The sequence below is a fragment of the Choloepus didactylus genome, chromosome 2 (genome assembly GCF_015220235.1).
Source record: "Choloepus didactylus isolate mChoDid1 chromosome 2, mChoDid1.pri, whole genome shotgun sequence".
Taxonomy (NCBI): domain Eukaryota; kingdom Metazoa; phylum Chordata; class Mammalia; order Pilosa; family Megalonychidae; genus Choloepus; species Choloepus didactylus.
The window spans coordinates 229,663,238-229,677,753 of NC_051308.1; the positions used below are offsets into that span (position 1 = coordinate 229,663,238).

Consider the following 14,516-nt stretch of genomic DNA (forward strand, 5'->3'; position numbering starts at 1 on the left):
CAAAGCTGGATGTCTCACACTTCCTGATTTCAAAACTTACTACAAGACTAGATTTATTAAAACAGTGTGGTACTGTCATAAGAATAGATAGACAAGTGGAATAGAATTGAGAGTCCAGAGTTAAATGCACGCATCTATGGCCAGCTGATTTTTGACAAGGATGCCAAGACCATTCATTGGAGAAAGAATAGTCTCTTCAGCAAATGGTGCTGGGACAACTGGAAACCCATATGCAAAAGAATGAATGCAGATCCCTACCACTCGCCGTAAACAAAATTTAATTCAAAATAGATAAAAGACCCAAGTATAGGAGCTAATACTATAAAGCTCTTACAAGAAAATATCTTCAGGACCTTGTAGTACACAATGGATTTTCAGAAAAATGTAAACCAAAAACATGAAAAGAAAAATAGATAAATGGAACTTCATCAAAATTAAAAACTTTTGTGCATCAAAGGACCTTCTCAAGAAAGTAAAGGACAACCTACAGAATGGGAGAAAATATTTGGAAACCATATATTGGACATCGTTTTAATATCCAGAATATATAAAGAACTCAATAACAAAAAGACAAACAATCTAATTTAAAAACAGTCAAAAGTCTTGAATAGACATTTCTCCAAAGGAGATACTCAGATGGCCAATAAGTATATGTGGCCATTAGGGAGACACAAATTAAAACTACAATGAGATACCACTTCACACTCACTAAAATGGCTATTTTTTTTTCCAAAACTATTCTTAACAGCTTTATTGAGATATAATTCACATGCCATACAATTCACGTATTTACAGTGTACAATTCAATGGTTTTTAGTATATTACAGGGTTGTATAATCATTACTGCAATTGTAAATTTAGAATGTTTTCCTTCTCCGAAAGGAAACCCCACAGTCACTTCCCGTGCTCTAACTCTGCCCTCCCCCCCCAGCCATAGGTAGCCAGTAATAAATTTCCTGTCTCATAGATTAACCTATTCTCAACATTTCATAAAAATAGACTTAAACAGTATGTGGTCTTTTGTAATTGGCTTCTTTCACCAAGCATAATGTTCTCAAGGTCCATCCGTTTTGTAGTATCTGTACCTCTTTCCTTTTTATTGCCGGTTCCATTATATGGTGTTCCTGTTTGCTAAAGCTGCTGAATGCAATATATCCAAAATGGATTGACTTTACAGTGGGGGTTCATTAGTTCACTGATTTACATTTCTAAAGCCATGAAAAATGTCCCAATTGAGGCATCAAGAGTAAAATGTCTTCTCTGAGGAAAGGCTGTTGGTACCTGGAGTTCCTCTTTCACATGGGAAGGCACATGGCCAGAATCTGCTGATGCTCTCCCAGGTTTAGCTTCTGGTTTCCATAGCTTTCTCCAAACAGTCTCTGGGCTTCTGTCTTAGTTTCTCTCTTAGCTTCTTCCATGGGCAAACTCTGGATAACATATCTTAGCTTCTCTGAGCTCTTTCTCCCAGTGAGCTCTCTTAAAGGACTCCAGTAAAGGATTAAGACCCACCTTGAATTGGGTGGGTCACATCTCCGTGGAAACAACCTAATCAAAAGGTCCCACCCACAGTAGGTCTGCCCCGACAGGATTGGATTAAAAGAACATGGCTTTTCTGGGATACATTATAGATTCAAACCAGCATGTATGTGTATACCACATTTTATCCATTTGTCAGTAAGTGGATATTTGGGTTTTTCGACTTTTTGGCTATTATGAACATTCGTGTACAAATTTTTTAGTGGATATGTGTTATTTCCCTTGGGTATATACTTAGGAATGGAATTGGATCATACAGTAACTCTATGTTTAACATTTGAGAAACTGTTAAACTGTTTCCCAAAGTGAATGCACCAACTTAAAATCCCACCAGCAACAGATGAGACTTCCTATTTCTCCACATCCTCACCAACGCTTTTTGTTGTCTATCTCTTTTATTCTAGCTCCTAATCTGCTCCACAGACTTATCCAATAAAGGCAGACTCTGTAGTATTTGCAGTCATTCTTTGTGGATTGCTCTGACCCCAAGAGGACTCCTCTTTTTCGATTTCTTTCCCTGGTTCTGAGACAGTTAAACTTTTAGCTTGTCTACAGTTTTTACTTATTATCGTAGAGATACTAGCCTCCTCTTAATTGTTCGCAAAGTCCTTTGGCTTGAATTTCTTGACTCTCTATTCCAAATAAAGTCAGTCCTCTTAGGGAGAGCTACTGAGCTGTGTCCTACCCGTTGCCTGGAACGGCTACTATTTTAAAAACTGAAAATAATTTATCAGTGTTGATGAGAATGTGGAGAAATAGAAACATAGTACATTGGTGGTGGAATATAAAATGATGCAGCCACTGTAGAAAACAGTTTGATGATTCCTCAGAAAATTAAATGTAGACTAACCATGTGACCCAGCTATTCTACTTCTAGATATATACCCCAAAAAACTGGAAGCAGGGACTCGGACAGACATTTGTACACCAGTCCTCATCACAGCACTATTTGTAATAGCAAAAAGGTAGAAACAACTAAAGCATCCATGAACAACGAATTGATAACAAAATGTGGTATATCCATACAATGGAATATACAGTGGAATATTGTTCAGCCGTAAAATAAAGTGAAGTGCTGGTACATTGTCAGTGTACTTAATGTCAGAGATTTGTCCACTTGAAATAGTTAAAATGATTTTTTGTTATGTTTATTTTACCACAATTAAAAATAAAAAAAAGCTCCACGGGGATGAAAAACACAGAAATCAAGGTATAAGATAATGATTTCTTCTATGTGGATGATGGAGGTGGGTAGGCAGGGTATAGGAACATCCTAAGATCTTCAAATGTACTGCAGAAAACCTTAAATGAACAATCTTTAATATTTTAATTTTTATGGTTTTGCATAGTGAAATTTCATAAAGCAAGACATACCTATATATACCTCATTGTCTTATACTCTTGAAAATTACCAAAAATTTTAATTATAGAATTTTTTTACTTAAATACCCATTTAAGAGTTAAACACTTATAATACCATTTCTCACACTTGGGTTCAGAATGGTTAAAAGGTATTCGAAGGACTTCACAAAATCAAAACTGTAGAGTTTTGGCAACAGCTCTGTGGTGATAGCGATATTAAACCATAGACTGCATACAGAAAGGGAATTAAATTGTACCCTTTTCTAGTTATCCTGCCCTGCCTTGAAGAGTTATTTCATGGCCAAGAGCAAGATTAAAGCTCAGAATGATTTAGAGGTAAGTATAGCTAGAGAGGTAATTATAGATAGATTGTTTTACTATTTTTTAAGGAGAATCAGAGATGGACACTATGAGATATTAAAGAAATATTTAGAAGGACAGTTGAGTGAGAATCTCTCAGAACTACAAATATAAAATGGTTCCTGCTGATCCCATGTGAAAATAGAAGATACAGCCCATGATTTTGTGCTCTTCTTAGAGTAACGATAATATTGAACTTTATTAATATGCTTAACATTTCTTTTCAGAAATTGGACTTTATAGAGTCTGATAGCTCCTGTTCCTCTGAAGCACTTTCAAAGAAAGAACTCTCTGCTGAAGAGCTATATAAGCGACTTGAGAAACTCATTATTGAGGAGAAAGCAAATGATGAACAGATCTTTGACTGGGTAGAGGTATAAAGACTGTGTCACCCTCCCTGATATCTCTGCAATAAAGATTCTCATGGGATCCCCTTAATCCACATACCACCCTTTCACCTCATGGGAGTTTTTAATCCTAGGGAAGTTAACATTTATTCTTACATGTGTATTTAAAACTCTTTTAATAATTTTTCTACTTTTATAAGATTCATAGTCTTATAAAGGCTAGTAAAAATAATCAGAACATAGGCCATTTCTCTGGGTCTCACATTAGTTTGTATGCTCTATATTTTCTTGTTTCAATGTTCAATGTGAATGTCCTCACATTTTAAATACTATCATGGATAAAGTTAATACGGAATTTGTAGTTATGAAAAGTGCTGACTTAAATTTCTTTGTTAAGGACTATATGAAAATTTTATAACAGTTATCTTGTGTTGAGGAGTCTATATTGATGATTGTCTACTTTTATTCTATTACAGTATTCCTTTGAATAGTAATGTACATTTTTCATGGAACCATGGTATATATCCTCTTTTGTAGTCCTTCTAATGGGTTGTTGTTTCTTTAACCACTTCCAGGCATTGAGAAATCGTGAAATATCTACTAATCTGATTTTATTTTACCTATTTTTTTCAGCTATCCATACAGGAAACTAAGCCTATATTCCCATCTAGTTGGGAACCTTTTAAATCCTTGGGATAACCTATCTTTTTAGCCTTGTCTCCCTCTCGGGGTGCTTTTCACCCTTTCTTGAAATCTTAATATACATACCCTCTATCAGTCTACTTACTCTCATCCACACAGCCTGGATTTTCACCATCCCTCTCAAAGTGAGATGGGCAAACTGAGCATATTTGTCAGGTCAGATGGCACTATGGCATTTCTGGTTTTGGACTCTGTTTCTGGCAGCCCCATCACTCTTAACTTAAGTTGCTCTTTCATTCATTTTGTACCCATTCTTTTATCTTCTGTTGTTTACCCATTTCTCTCATGTCCTGAATTTATGCATTTGGATTTTGAATCAAAATGGAGGCTTTTTCCATTTATTTCTGTTCGTCTTCTTAAATTAGACAAATCTTTAGTCTTCCAGGACAGTTTGGATTCTGACATGGGGTCATAAAATTTGCTTGCGAAATCCATTATCCATGCATTTCATTAACATGCCAACTGTGTCCTCATCCAAGTTTTGAGTGAAGTGTATGAATGGGCAGGACCAAGAACAAAGTAGTGTGCCTTCAGGGACCAACCTCGCACCGCCCCGTGGGCTATCTAGTGTACCTTTTTCATCTTGGCCGAAAGGGGATAGCTATCATTATAAAATTTTTCAGATATTTTGCTGAAGTCTAGAGCAGTTATGTCTATATCTTTCTTTTGAGCTACTATATACTAATATACTAATCAAATCAGAAAAGGAAATGAGGTTACTTTAACCTTACTCTTTCTCATGAATTTATGTTGTCTCTTGGTATATCTCCTCCTCTCTAAGCCTTTTAAACCATTCAGTGACAGTTTGTTTTAGAATTTAGCATAGACTCATCATCAAGATTTCTGGTATGTTATTAGTAAATTACATATATTCTTTTCCTATTTGGAAGTGGGGTCACCATTTGTATACTTAGAATCATTCTCTTTTTCCATAACATTTTGTTTATCACCATCAGTTTAGCAATTTGGTCTCTTATTTTCTCATTTATTGCAAAATGATGCTGTTTTTACCTTTTCATCTATCTTGGTCTTCATTTTTTTTATATCTATGTTTACTCTGCCTTCTCTTGGCCAACAGTTATTCTCCTTAAGGAGAAGATAAAGGACAAACTTCACTGGATGTAAATTATACCTAGTAAAACTGACTTGAAAAAAATGAGAGAAAATACAAAAATATGATAGTAGCTAAGCTCTGATCTATCCTAATTAGCAGACCCATCTTCCTTCTCATTCTTAACCTTTTTTGTTAACAGCTTTGCTTAATCTAACTTTCAGTGTTCTTGACATTTTTCTTCAGGTCTTTTCCACTCTTAAATGCTAGAATTGCAATATTTGGTTCTATTTGGTGGAATAAATATGCAGTTTGTTTCTTTCGAACCAATCAAATGTTTTTGAAGTGATATTTATCTAATTATATTTAGCTAACTTTTCTCAGACTCTGCTAGAAATCTAATCCTTGGGGATTTCAAGTGATATTCAGTGCTTGAAATAGCTCCGTCAACCTGTTATGTAAAGTATTTTTGAGCCAAAAAGTAAGGGTATGTTTTTATTTTCTCTTACTCTGCAAAAATAATCATTCAGACTTTGCAGAAATAATTTCTTAGGGATTAGATCAGCCTGGCTTCAGTCTAAAATGAAGTATTTTTATGGGTATAAACCAGCAATTGGCTATAACACATAAATCATTGTGAAATTTTTAAGTGTGGCTCTTGCCCATCCACAAATGCAGCTGTCAGCAATAGAACCAGTGTTTCTGTTCTGTGCAGAAAGACTGGTGGTGAAACCTCTTACTGTAATATGGCACTGTCCTACAGAGCTGGCCATCTGACTTGTTATAACCACTTTTAACTCAGCTGTTGAGAAGCTATTACTTCCTCCCATGTGATATTTGAGGTTAAGTATTCAAAGATAGAACATACTGGTCAGTCTACCTTAGTTCTAAAATTCATAAACATTAAACTGATCTCTTTGAAAATGTTCACTTTCTAACATAAAATTTAAAATGACGTCTTCAATTTTTCTTAGCCATTCCTTTTAAGGCTTACTCTTTCAGTGGAAAACATCGTACTGTGCTATTAAAAGAAGCTGAGACTGTTAGGTTCGGAGCCGTTCAAGAATTCATACAATGCAGCAAGTTCAAGTTTAAGTATAAAGTTTAAGATTTATTAGAGAAAGGAAGCAGGTGGGAGCCAGCAGAAAAGAAGAAAAAGATAATGGCTCCCACTCTCTATCAGAGAGCAGCATTCTTTAACGAAAAAGGAACCCACATTGGGTGGGGTATCTGCTGTGATGTTGTGTGCTGTGATTGGGTGAGTGCCTATGCAGTTTTGGGCTGATTGGTTGCTAGAATTCTGAGACAGTATTCTTTTTAGGAAAGCAGCTGCGTTATCTAGCTAGGGAGAGTAGGCCTTTTTGGTTGTTTATTTTATGGGCATATCTGTCCTTGCCTTACTCGCCTTTGAGGGGCCACTGGCCTTGACTAGCTTTGAACAGCCTTCATTCTTTAGTCTATGGGGCACCTGTTTTCTTGTGAGATAAGCTGTGAGGCCCCTGAGTTAGAAACTCCTTTTACATGTTAGTTTCTTCTTCTGGGATCTAACAGAGACAAGCCTTAGTTCTGTTGATAAGTGATGTAAACTTGGAAAAGTATTTCGAATACCTGCTCGGAAAATATCTCCTTATGTTTCTCTTTTCCTTTTGCTGCATATCTGGTTTAGTACAGTGTCTAGTAGCAATAAGACAAGGTCTTAATAGAAATAAACAAAATAAATTTGGGGAGCCTTTTCTTAACTTCTCTAAATACGTTTTGCCCTTTCATCCTTGGAAAAGAGTAAGTTTTCTGATTACCTGAAGTTTTTGTTTGAGACAGTGCTCAAGACTAATCTTTAATTCCCATTAAAATTAAGATGAAAAAGCAGTGTTGGCATATGTAAGAATAGTTGGACACTATGGAAAAATAGTCTTTGAAATACACTGCAATTATGGTTTGGTTGTTTATTTAAATTATAGACTTGGATAGATCATCTTAATATGGATTGCTTTTGGGGGACAAAGAATATGTTTTTAAGTGGTTGCCCTTCCAAATGTATACAGTACACAGCGCTGTATAATTGATTGAACAGAGTATAGACAATGAGTAAGCTACCTGAAAACTAAATACTGTTATTTATAATGTTTTCAGAAAGAATTTGTGGTAGCCAAACTGTTTTTCAGTGAATCAGGAGATTCATTTTTGCAAGAAAGTTGAATGTGGCACTGGCTCTTAGTGCCAGTTCAGCCCTGGTTTGGGACAAATAATTTCTCTGATGTACCAAGAGTACCTTTAACTGTTCCCCATTTTCTTTTGATTTCAGGCTAACCTAGATGAAAACCAGATGAGTTCACCTACATTCCTTAGAGCTTTAATGACAGCTGTTTGTAAAGCAGCTATTATAGGTAAGTAACATTTCTGAAGGCAACTCTTAACATCTAAAATCTCTAATAGATCAGTACCCAACTGCTGACTATATTTGTCTGAATTTGTATTATTTTAAAATGTGGCTTACATTGCTTGATTTCTGTACAAATTGGTTCCATTTCTGTACAGTGCATGATTGTCTCAAGCAGAAGGATGAATAGTTGCTCTGTCTTTAGAGAGCCCAGACCCGAGCCACTACTGCAGGCCTTGTATTCTTCTGTTCACTTGAACGTTATTGCATACAACTTGTGTTGTTTTATATTCTTTTACATGTCGCTTTTCCCTTACCTTTTCACCTCCAGCACCCCAGGGGGCTCTTCTTCCATTCATTCATCAGTTATAATGAACAGGTTGAATATTCTTAAACTAATATCTGTGGAGGACTATTCTCAACAGGATAGTAACTTTATATAAATACATATAAGAGGAAAGAAAGCACCAAGTGTTTCTCCTGTTTTATATTGACTTTCTTTTTATGTAGAGACAATTTTATTAAACATTACTAATTGCATAGATGGATAGGATTGCTATTGGTAGACACCCTAAGTATTCTAAGCTACCTGTAATATTTGGCAGTATTTAACAAGATCATCCACTAAGTCTAACATTTCTTTCATTGAAGTGAAAAAAAAGAAAACCATCAGCTCAAAAGATGTGTCAGAACTTCACATCTGTCTTTATCATTTTAGAAGATAGCCTTCTGCCACTTAATTTAGCTCCAGAATTTTAAATTAAGTGTTTCTATCAGGTAATTTTTTTTTCAGTGTTATTCTTTAATAAGGTAAATAACAAGCTAAGTAGAAAGTCTTTATAAAAAATCTTTGAAACCATCCCCAGTATCTGTGGAGCCATAAGACTTTACTGTTTTAAAATCAAAGTTGGAAATATAAAGGGTGCTTTTAAAAACAAGATAGAGGAGAAAGAAAGAAGATATGGCATAGAGAGGAGTGGAAGCTAGTTAATCCCCCTGGAAAAACTAATAAACAACCAGGAACAACTAGTAAATAATCTGGAATAACTACTGGGGGACAAACGTGACTGTCCACGCATCATACACCAACCTGAATCAGGAGGAATGCCTGAGATCACAGCATAAAATCTGTAAGTAAAGACTGCGGACCCGCACGAAGAGCCTCTCCCCCACAGCAGTTCAAACTGCAAAATCGTGCTGTGATACAGAGCAGCACTCTCTGAACAAGCAAATACACCTCAGCCCAGCTCCAACTAGGGCTTTAATTAACAAATGTTGACTGCTCAATACAAGCTATGAATCCCCAAAAAGCACAGGGAGACTTTTGGTGACGACTGACCTTGGAGAGCCAGAGGACCTCTCTGGGAGGGAAGGGTAGCCCAGAGGACTAGGTACTATCTCTGGCCAGTGGGTGAAACTGAGGGTGGCCACAGACTGGCCCTTAAGGGAGGCTTTCTGTCCCTTCTGCGGCTCAGTGGAGAAAGCCTCAACTATTTTCAGTTCCCAACACTCTTACCCAGACAAGGGTAGAGACAGCAGAGGCAGAGAGACTATTCAAAAGTAAATGAATCTCCCTAGGGGGTGTATCTTCCCTAAGAGGAAAGAGGTGGTGCCAAGCTCTACTACCCGCCTTCCATTTAGAACCAGACCCCGGAGCCTGGGGGAAAACTGCCATGGACCACACCTCCTTACACCAGTCTGGAGTGACAGGCTAACAGGTGCCACCTGCTGGGAAGAAAAGCACAGTGGCTTGAGGCCTCATGGGGTGTATTAACCTTCTAAGACCCCTCCTCAGGGAAACCTGATACTGTTGCCTCCTTCTGAGACGTGAGCCCATTCTGGTCTGGGAAAACCTGATTGGGGTAACCAAGGAAACCAGACTAGACAACAGACAACTACAACCTACACTAAGAAAAATGAAGTTATGGCCCAGTCAAAGGAACAAACGTACACTTCAACTGAGATACTGGAGTTCAAACAGCTAATTCTAAATCAATTAAAAAAGTTTAGGGAGTCACACACTGGACACAAGTTTGGAATTGGAGGAAAAGCTGAGATCGCAGCGAACATTGTAAGTTCCCTGGACCGGGGGTCTGGCACCCCTCCCCACCCAGACCTCACAGACTGTCTTGCTGCCGGCTCCCTGAAAGGGGGGAAAAAAAACCCCAAAAAACGGCAATCTGCTGAGGGCAAGAAGGGAGGCTCAAACCAGCCTCAACTGCAGAATTAATTAACAAATTAATTAACTAACTTTGGGAGCTGGGGTGCTAAAGAAGGGTTGGGCTCCAAGAAGTGGGGGCACGTAAAAGCAGGCACCCATTCCCAGACTCCAAAAAAGCCATTTTTTTTTCCCTTACATTTTGTCCCTTCTGGCTTCTCGCTGATCCCTTATCTTTTTGCATTTCAATAGCCCCGGCAGGGGTGGAACTGAAGCAGTTGGAGAGTAATTATCAGACAATAGCCCAAAGCATATCTTTAAATGCTCTATTCTGACACTGACAAAACTTCCAGGCTGGGGAAAAAACGTTTAAAAGAGACTCTTTTTTTTTTTTTTTTCCTTTTTTCTTTTTCTTGATTTCTTTTCTACTTTTTTTTTTTTTTTTTAAATCTAAAAGTAATATATGTGGTTATTTTCTATCGGAAAGCCCAGGTTGAGGGACTAGGCTGGGCTTGAGGGGAGACAGAGTACCTACAGTGTCTTTGAATTCCGTATTCACTACTGAAGGCCTCCACCCCCGTCTTTAATTGGCAACTCAGGCTGACCAAGGAATCTACCTGGAGAGGCCCCAAAGAGGAGAGAGGAGAAGGGAATAGTGCCCCTGAGAGACAACTGGAATTCTGAGGATTGGGAGAGTGGAGGGAGGCCCAGCTCAACTGGCAGTCCTCCTTCTGGGAATTCAGACCCCAGGGGCTGGAATTCAGATTCCAGCTTCAGTCAGCCACGCCCCTGACAGGATCAGAGTCACCAGGAGAACTAAAGGCTCCACACCTCCTTACACTGGTGGGGGAGCTGCGGGCTGGCCAGCGCCACCTGCTGGACAGGAGAGGAAAAGCACCAATTCTAAAGGCCTCATAGGAGGGTCTCATTATCAGGAAAACTCCATACCCTCCCACTGAGACCTGGGCCTCACCAGACTGGGAAAATCTGACTAGGGTTGACCATATCTGAGGAGACCCACTCACAAAAAGGTTACATAGAGGCAGAGCAAGAAACAGAAAAAACAAGAGGGGAAAAATTCTGATCAACTAAATAGAACCTAAGTTAGAGGTCTAGAATAAGCTGAACTGAATAACAGAGGCCAGAAAACAAAGCCAACCAACAAGAAAACCACTAGGTAAAAGACAGAAAACAAGCTCCAAAATAAACTAATCAAGAGAATCAGATGCCTAGACAACTTAAGATAACAAGCCATACCAGGAAACACGAAAACGTGGACCAGCCAAAGGAACAAACTAATAGCTCAGCTGAGACACAGGAGTGGAGGCAACTAATGCTAAATAAATTTGATGAAATGAAGGAAGATATAGCAAAAGAGCTGAAGGATATAAAGAAGACACTGGCTGACCATAAAGAAGAATTCATAAACTTAAAAAAACAAATGGCAGAACTCATGGGAATGAAGGCCACAATGGAGGATATGAAAAACACAATGGAGGGACACAACAGTAGATTTGAACAGGCAGAAGAAAGGATCAGTGAACTGGAAGACAGGTCATTAGAATTCATACACACAAAAGAACAGATGGTGAAAAAAATGGAAAAATATGAGCAGGGTCTTAGGGAGCTGAGTGACAACATGAAACGCACAAATATACGTGTTATGGGTATCCCAGAAGGAGAAGAGAGGGGAAAGGGGGCAGAAAGAGTAATAGAAGACATATTCACTGAAAATTTCCCAACTCTTATAAAAGACAGAAAATTAGAGATTCAAGAAGTACAACGTACCCCAAATAGAATAGATCCCAATAGACCTACTCCAAGACACTTACTGGTCAGATTGTCCAATGTCAAAGACAAAGAGAGGATTCTGAAAGCAGCAAGAGAAAAGCAATCCATCACGTACAAGGGAAAGTCAATAAGACTATGTACAGATTTCTCTGCAGAAACCATGGAGGCAAGAAGACAGTGGCATGATATATTTAAGATACTGAAAGAGAAAAACTGCCAACCAAGAATTCTATATCCAGCAAAACTTTCCTTCAAAAATGAGGGAGAGATTAAAACATTTTCAGACAAACAGACACTGAGAGAGTTTGTGAATAAGAGACCGGCACTACAAGAAATACTAAAGGGAGTGCTACAGGCTGATAGGAAAAGACAGGAGAGAGAGAGTTGGAGAAGAGTGCAGAAATGAAGATTATCAGGAAAGGTAAAAGGAGAGGAAAAAATAAGATATGACATATAAATTCCAAAAAACAAAATGATAGTAGAAAGTACTGCCCTTACAGTAATAACACTAAATGTAAATGGATTAAACTCCCCAATAAAAAGACACAGACTGGCAGAATGGATTAAAAAACAGGACCCATCTATATGCTGTCTACAAGAAACTCACTTTAGACACAAGGACAAACATAGACTGAAAGTGAAAGGTTGGAAAAAGATATTTCATGCAAACAACAACCAGAAAAAAGCGGGAGTAGCTATATTAATATCAGACAAGTTAGACTTCAAAAGCAAAACAATTAAAAGAGACAAAGAAGGACACTATATATTAATAAAAGGGTCAATTCATCAAGAAAACATAACAGTCATAAATATTTATGCACCAAACCAGAATGCCCCAAAATTCATGAGGCAAACACTGCAATCACTGAAAGGAGAAATAGATACCTCTACAATAATAGTTGGAGACTTCAATACACCACTCTCATCAATGGATAGAACATCTAGACAGAGGATCACTAAAGAAACAGAGATGTTGAATTGTATGATAAATGAACTAGACTTGACAGATATTTATAGAACACTACATCCAACAACAGCAGGATACACTTTTTTCTCAAGTGCTCATGGAACATTCTCTAGGATAGACCACATGTTGGGTCACAAAGCAAGTCTCAACAAATTTAAAAATATTGATATTATATAAAACACTTTCTCAGACCACAATGGAATGAAGTTGGAAATAAATAAAAGGCAGAAGGTCATAAAATTCACAAACATATGGAGGCTAAACAACACCCTCTTAGAAAACCAGTGGGTAAAGGAAGAAATTACAAGAGAAATTAGTAAATACCTTGAGGCAAATGACAATGAAAACACAACTTATCAAAACTTATGGGATGCAGCAAAGGCGGTGCTGAGAGGGAAATTTATTGCCCTAAATGCCTATATTAAAAGAGAAGAGAGAGCAAAAATTGAAGAGTTAACTGCTCACCTGGAGGAATTAGAGAAAGAACAGCAAACTAACCCCAAAGCAAGCAGAAGGGAAGAAATAACAAAGATCAGAGCAGAAATAAATGCAATTGAGAACAGGAAAACAATAGAGAGAATCAACAAAACCAGAAGTTGGTTCTTTGAGAAAATCAATAAAATCGATGGACCACTGGCTAGGCTAACAAAAAAAAAGAGAGAGCAGATGCAAATAAATGCAATCAGAAATGGGAAAGGAAATATAACTACCGACCCTGTAGAAATTAAGGAGATAATGAGAAGATACTATGAGCAACTATATGCTAATAAACTAGACAACTTAGATGAAATGGACAACTTCCTAGAAAAGCATAAACAACCAACATTAACTCAAGAAGAAATAGATGACCTCAACAAACCAATCACAAGTAAAGAGATTGAGTCAGTCATCAAAAAGCTCCCAAAAAGGAAAAGCCCAGGACCAGATGGTTTCACATGTGAATTCTACCAAGCATTCAAGAACGAATTAGTACCAATCCTGCTCAATCTCTTCAAAAAAATTGAAGAATAGGGGAAGCTACCTAACTCTTTCTATGAAGCCATCATCACCCTAATACCAAAACCAGGCAAAGATACTACAAAAAAAGAAAATTATAGACCAATTTCTTTAATGAATATAGATGCAAAAATCCTCAACAAAATACTCGCAAATCGAATCCAGCAGCACATTAAAAGAATTATACATCACGACCAGGTGGGATTTATTCCAGGCATGCAAGGCTGGTTCAACACAAGAAAATCAATTAATGTAATACACCACATCAATAAATCAAAGCAGAAGAACCACATGATCATCTCGATTGATGCAGAAAAGGCATTTGACAAAATTCAACATCCTTTCCTGATGAAAACACTTCAAAGGATAGGAATAGAAGGGAACTTTTTCAATATGATAAAGGCAATATATGAAAAACCCACAGCTAACATCACACTCAATGGGGAGAGACTGAAAGCTTTTCCTCTAAGATCAGGAACAAGACAGGGATGCCCACTATCACCATTGCTATTCAACATTGTGCTGGAAGTTCTAGCTAGAGCAATTAGGCAAGAAAAAGAAATAAAAGGCATCCAAATTGGAGAGGAAGAAGTAAAACTTTCACTATTTGCAGATGACATGATTCTATATGTAGGAAATCCAGAAAAATCTACAGCAAAGCTACTAGAACTAGTCAATGAATACAGCAAAGTAGCAGGCTACAAGATCAACACACAAAAATCTGTAGTGTTCCTATACACAAGTAATGTGCAACAAGAGGAGGAAATCAAGAAAAAAATCCCATTTACAATAGCAACCAAAAGAATCAAGTATTTAGGAATAAACTTAACCAAGGACACAAAAGACCTTTACATAGAAAACTATAAGAA

General features: G+C 37.5%; 1 protein-coding gene across 20 annotated transcripts in view; it reads left to right on the forward strand.

Annotated features, from left to right (window-relative positions):
• EIF4G3 (eukaryotic translation initiation factor 4 gamma 3) overlaps positions 1-14,516 on the forward strand; it is a 443,721-nt gene that overhangs the window by 421,578 nt on the left and 7,627 nt on the right. For all 20 annotated transcript variants that reach the window (XM_037828262.1, XM_037828266.1, XM_037828268.1 and 17 more), the window contains 2 exons: positions 3,486-3,632; positions 7,661-7,742. In XM_037828262.1, the coding sequence (XP_037684190.1) occupies positions 3,486-3,632; positions 7,661-7,742 (229 nt within the window). The remainder of the gene's footprint in view (positions 1-3,485; positions 3,633-7,660; positions 7,743-14,516) is intronic.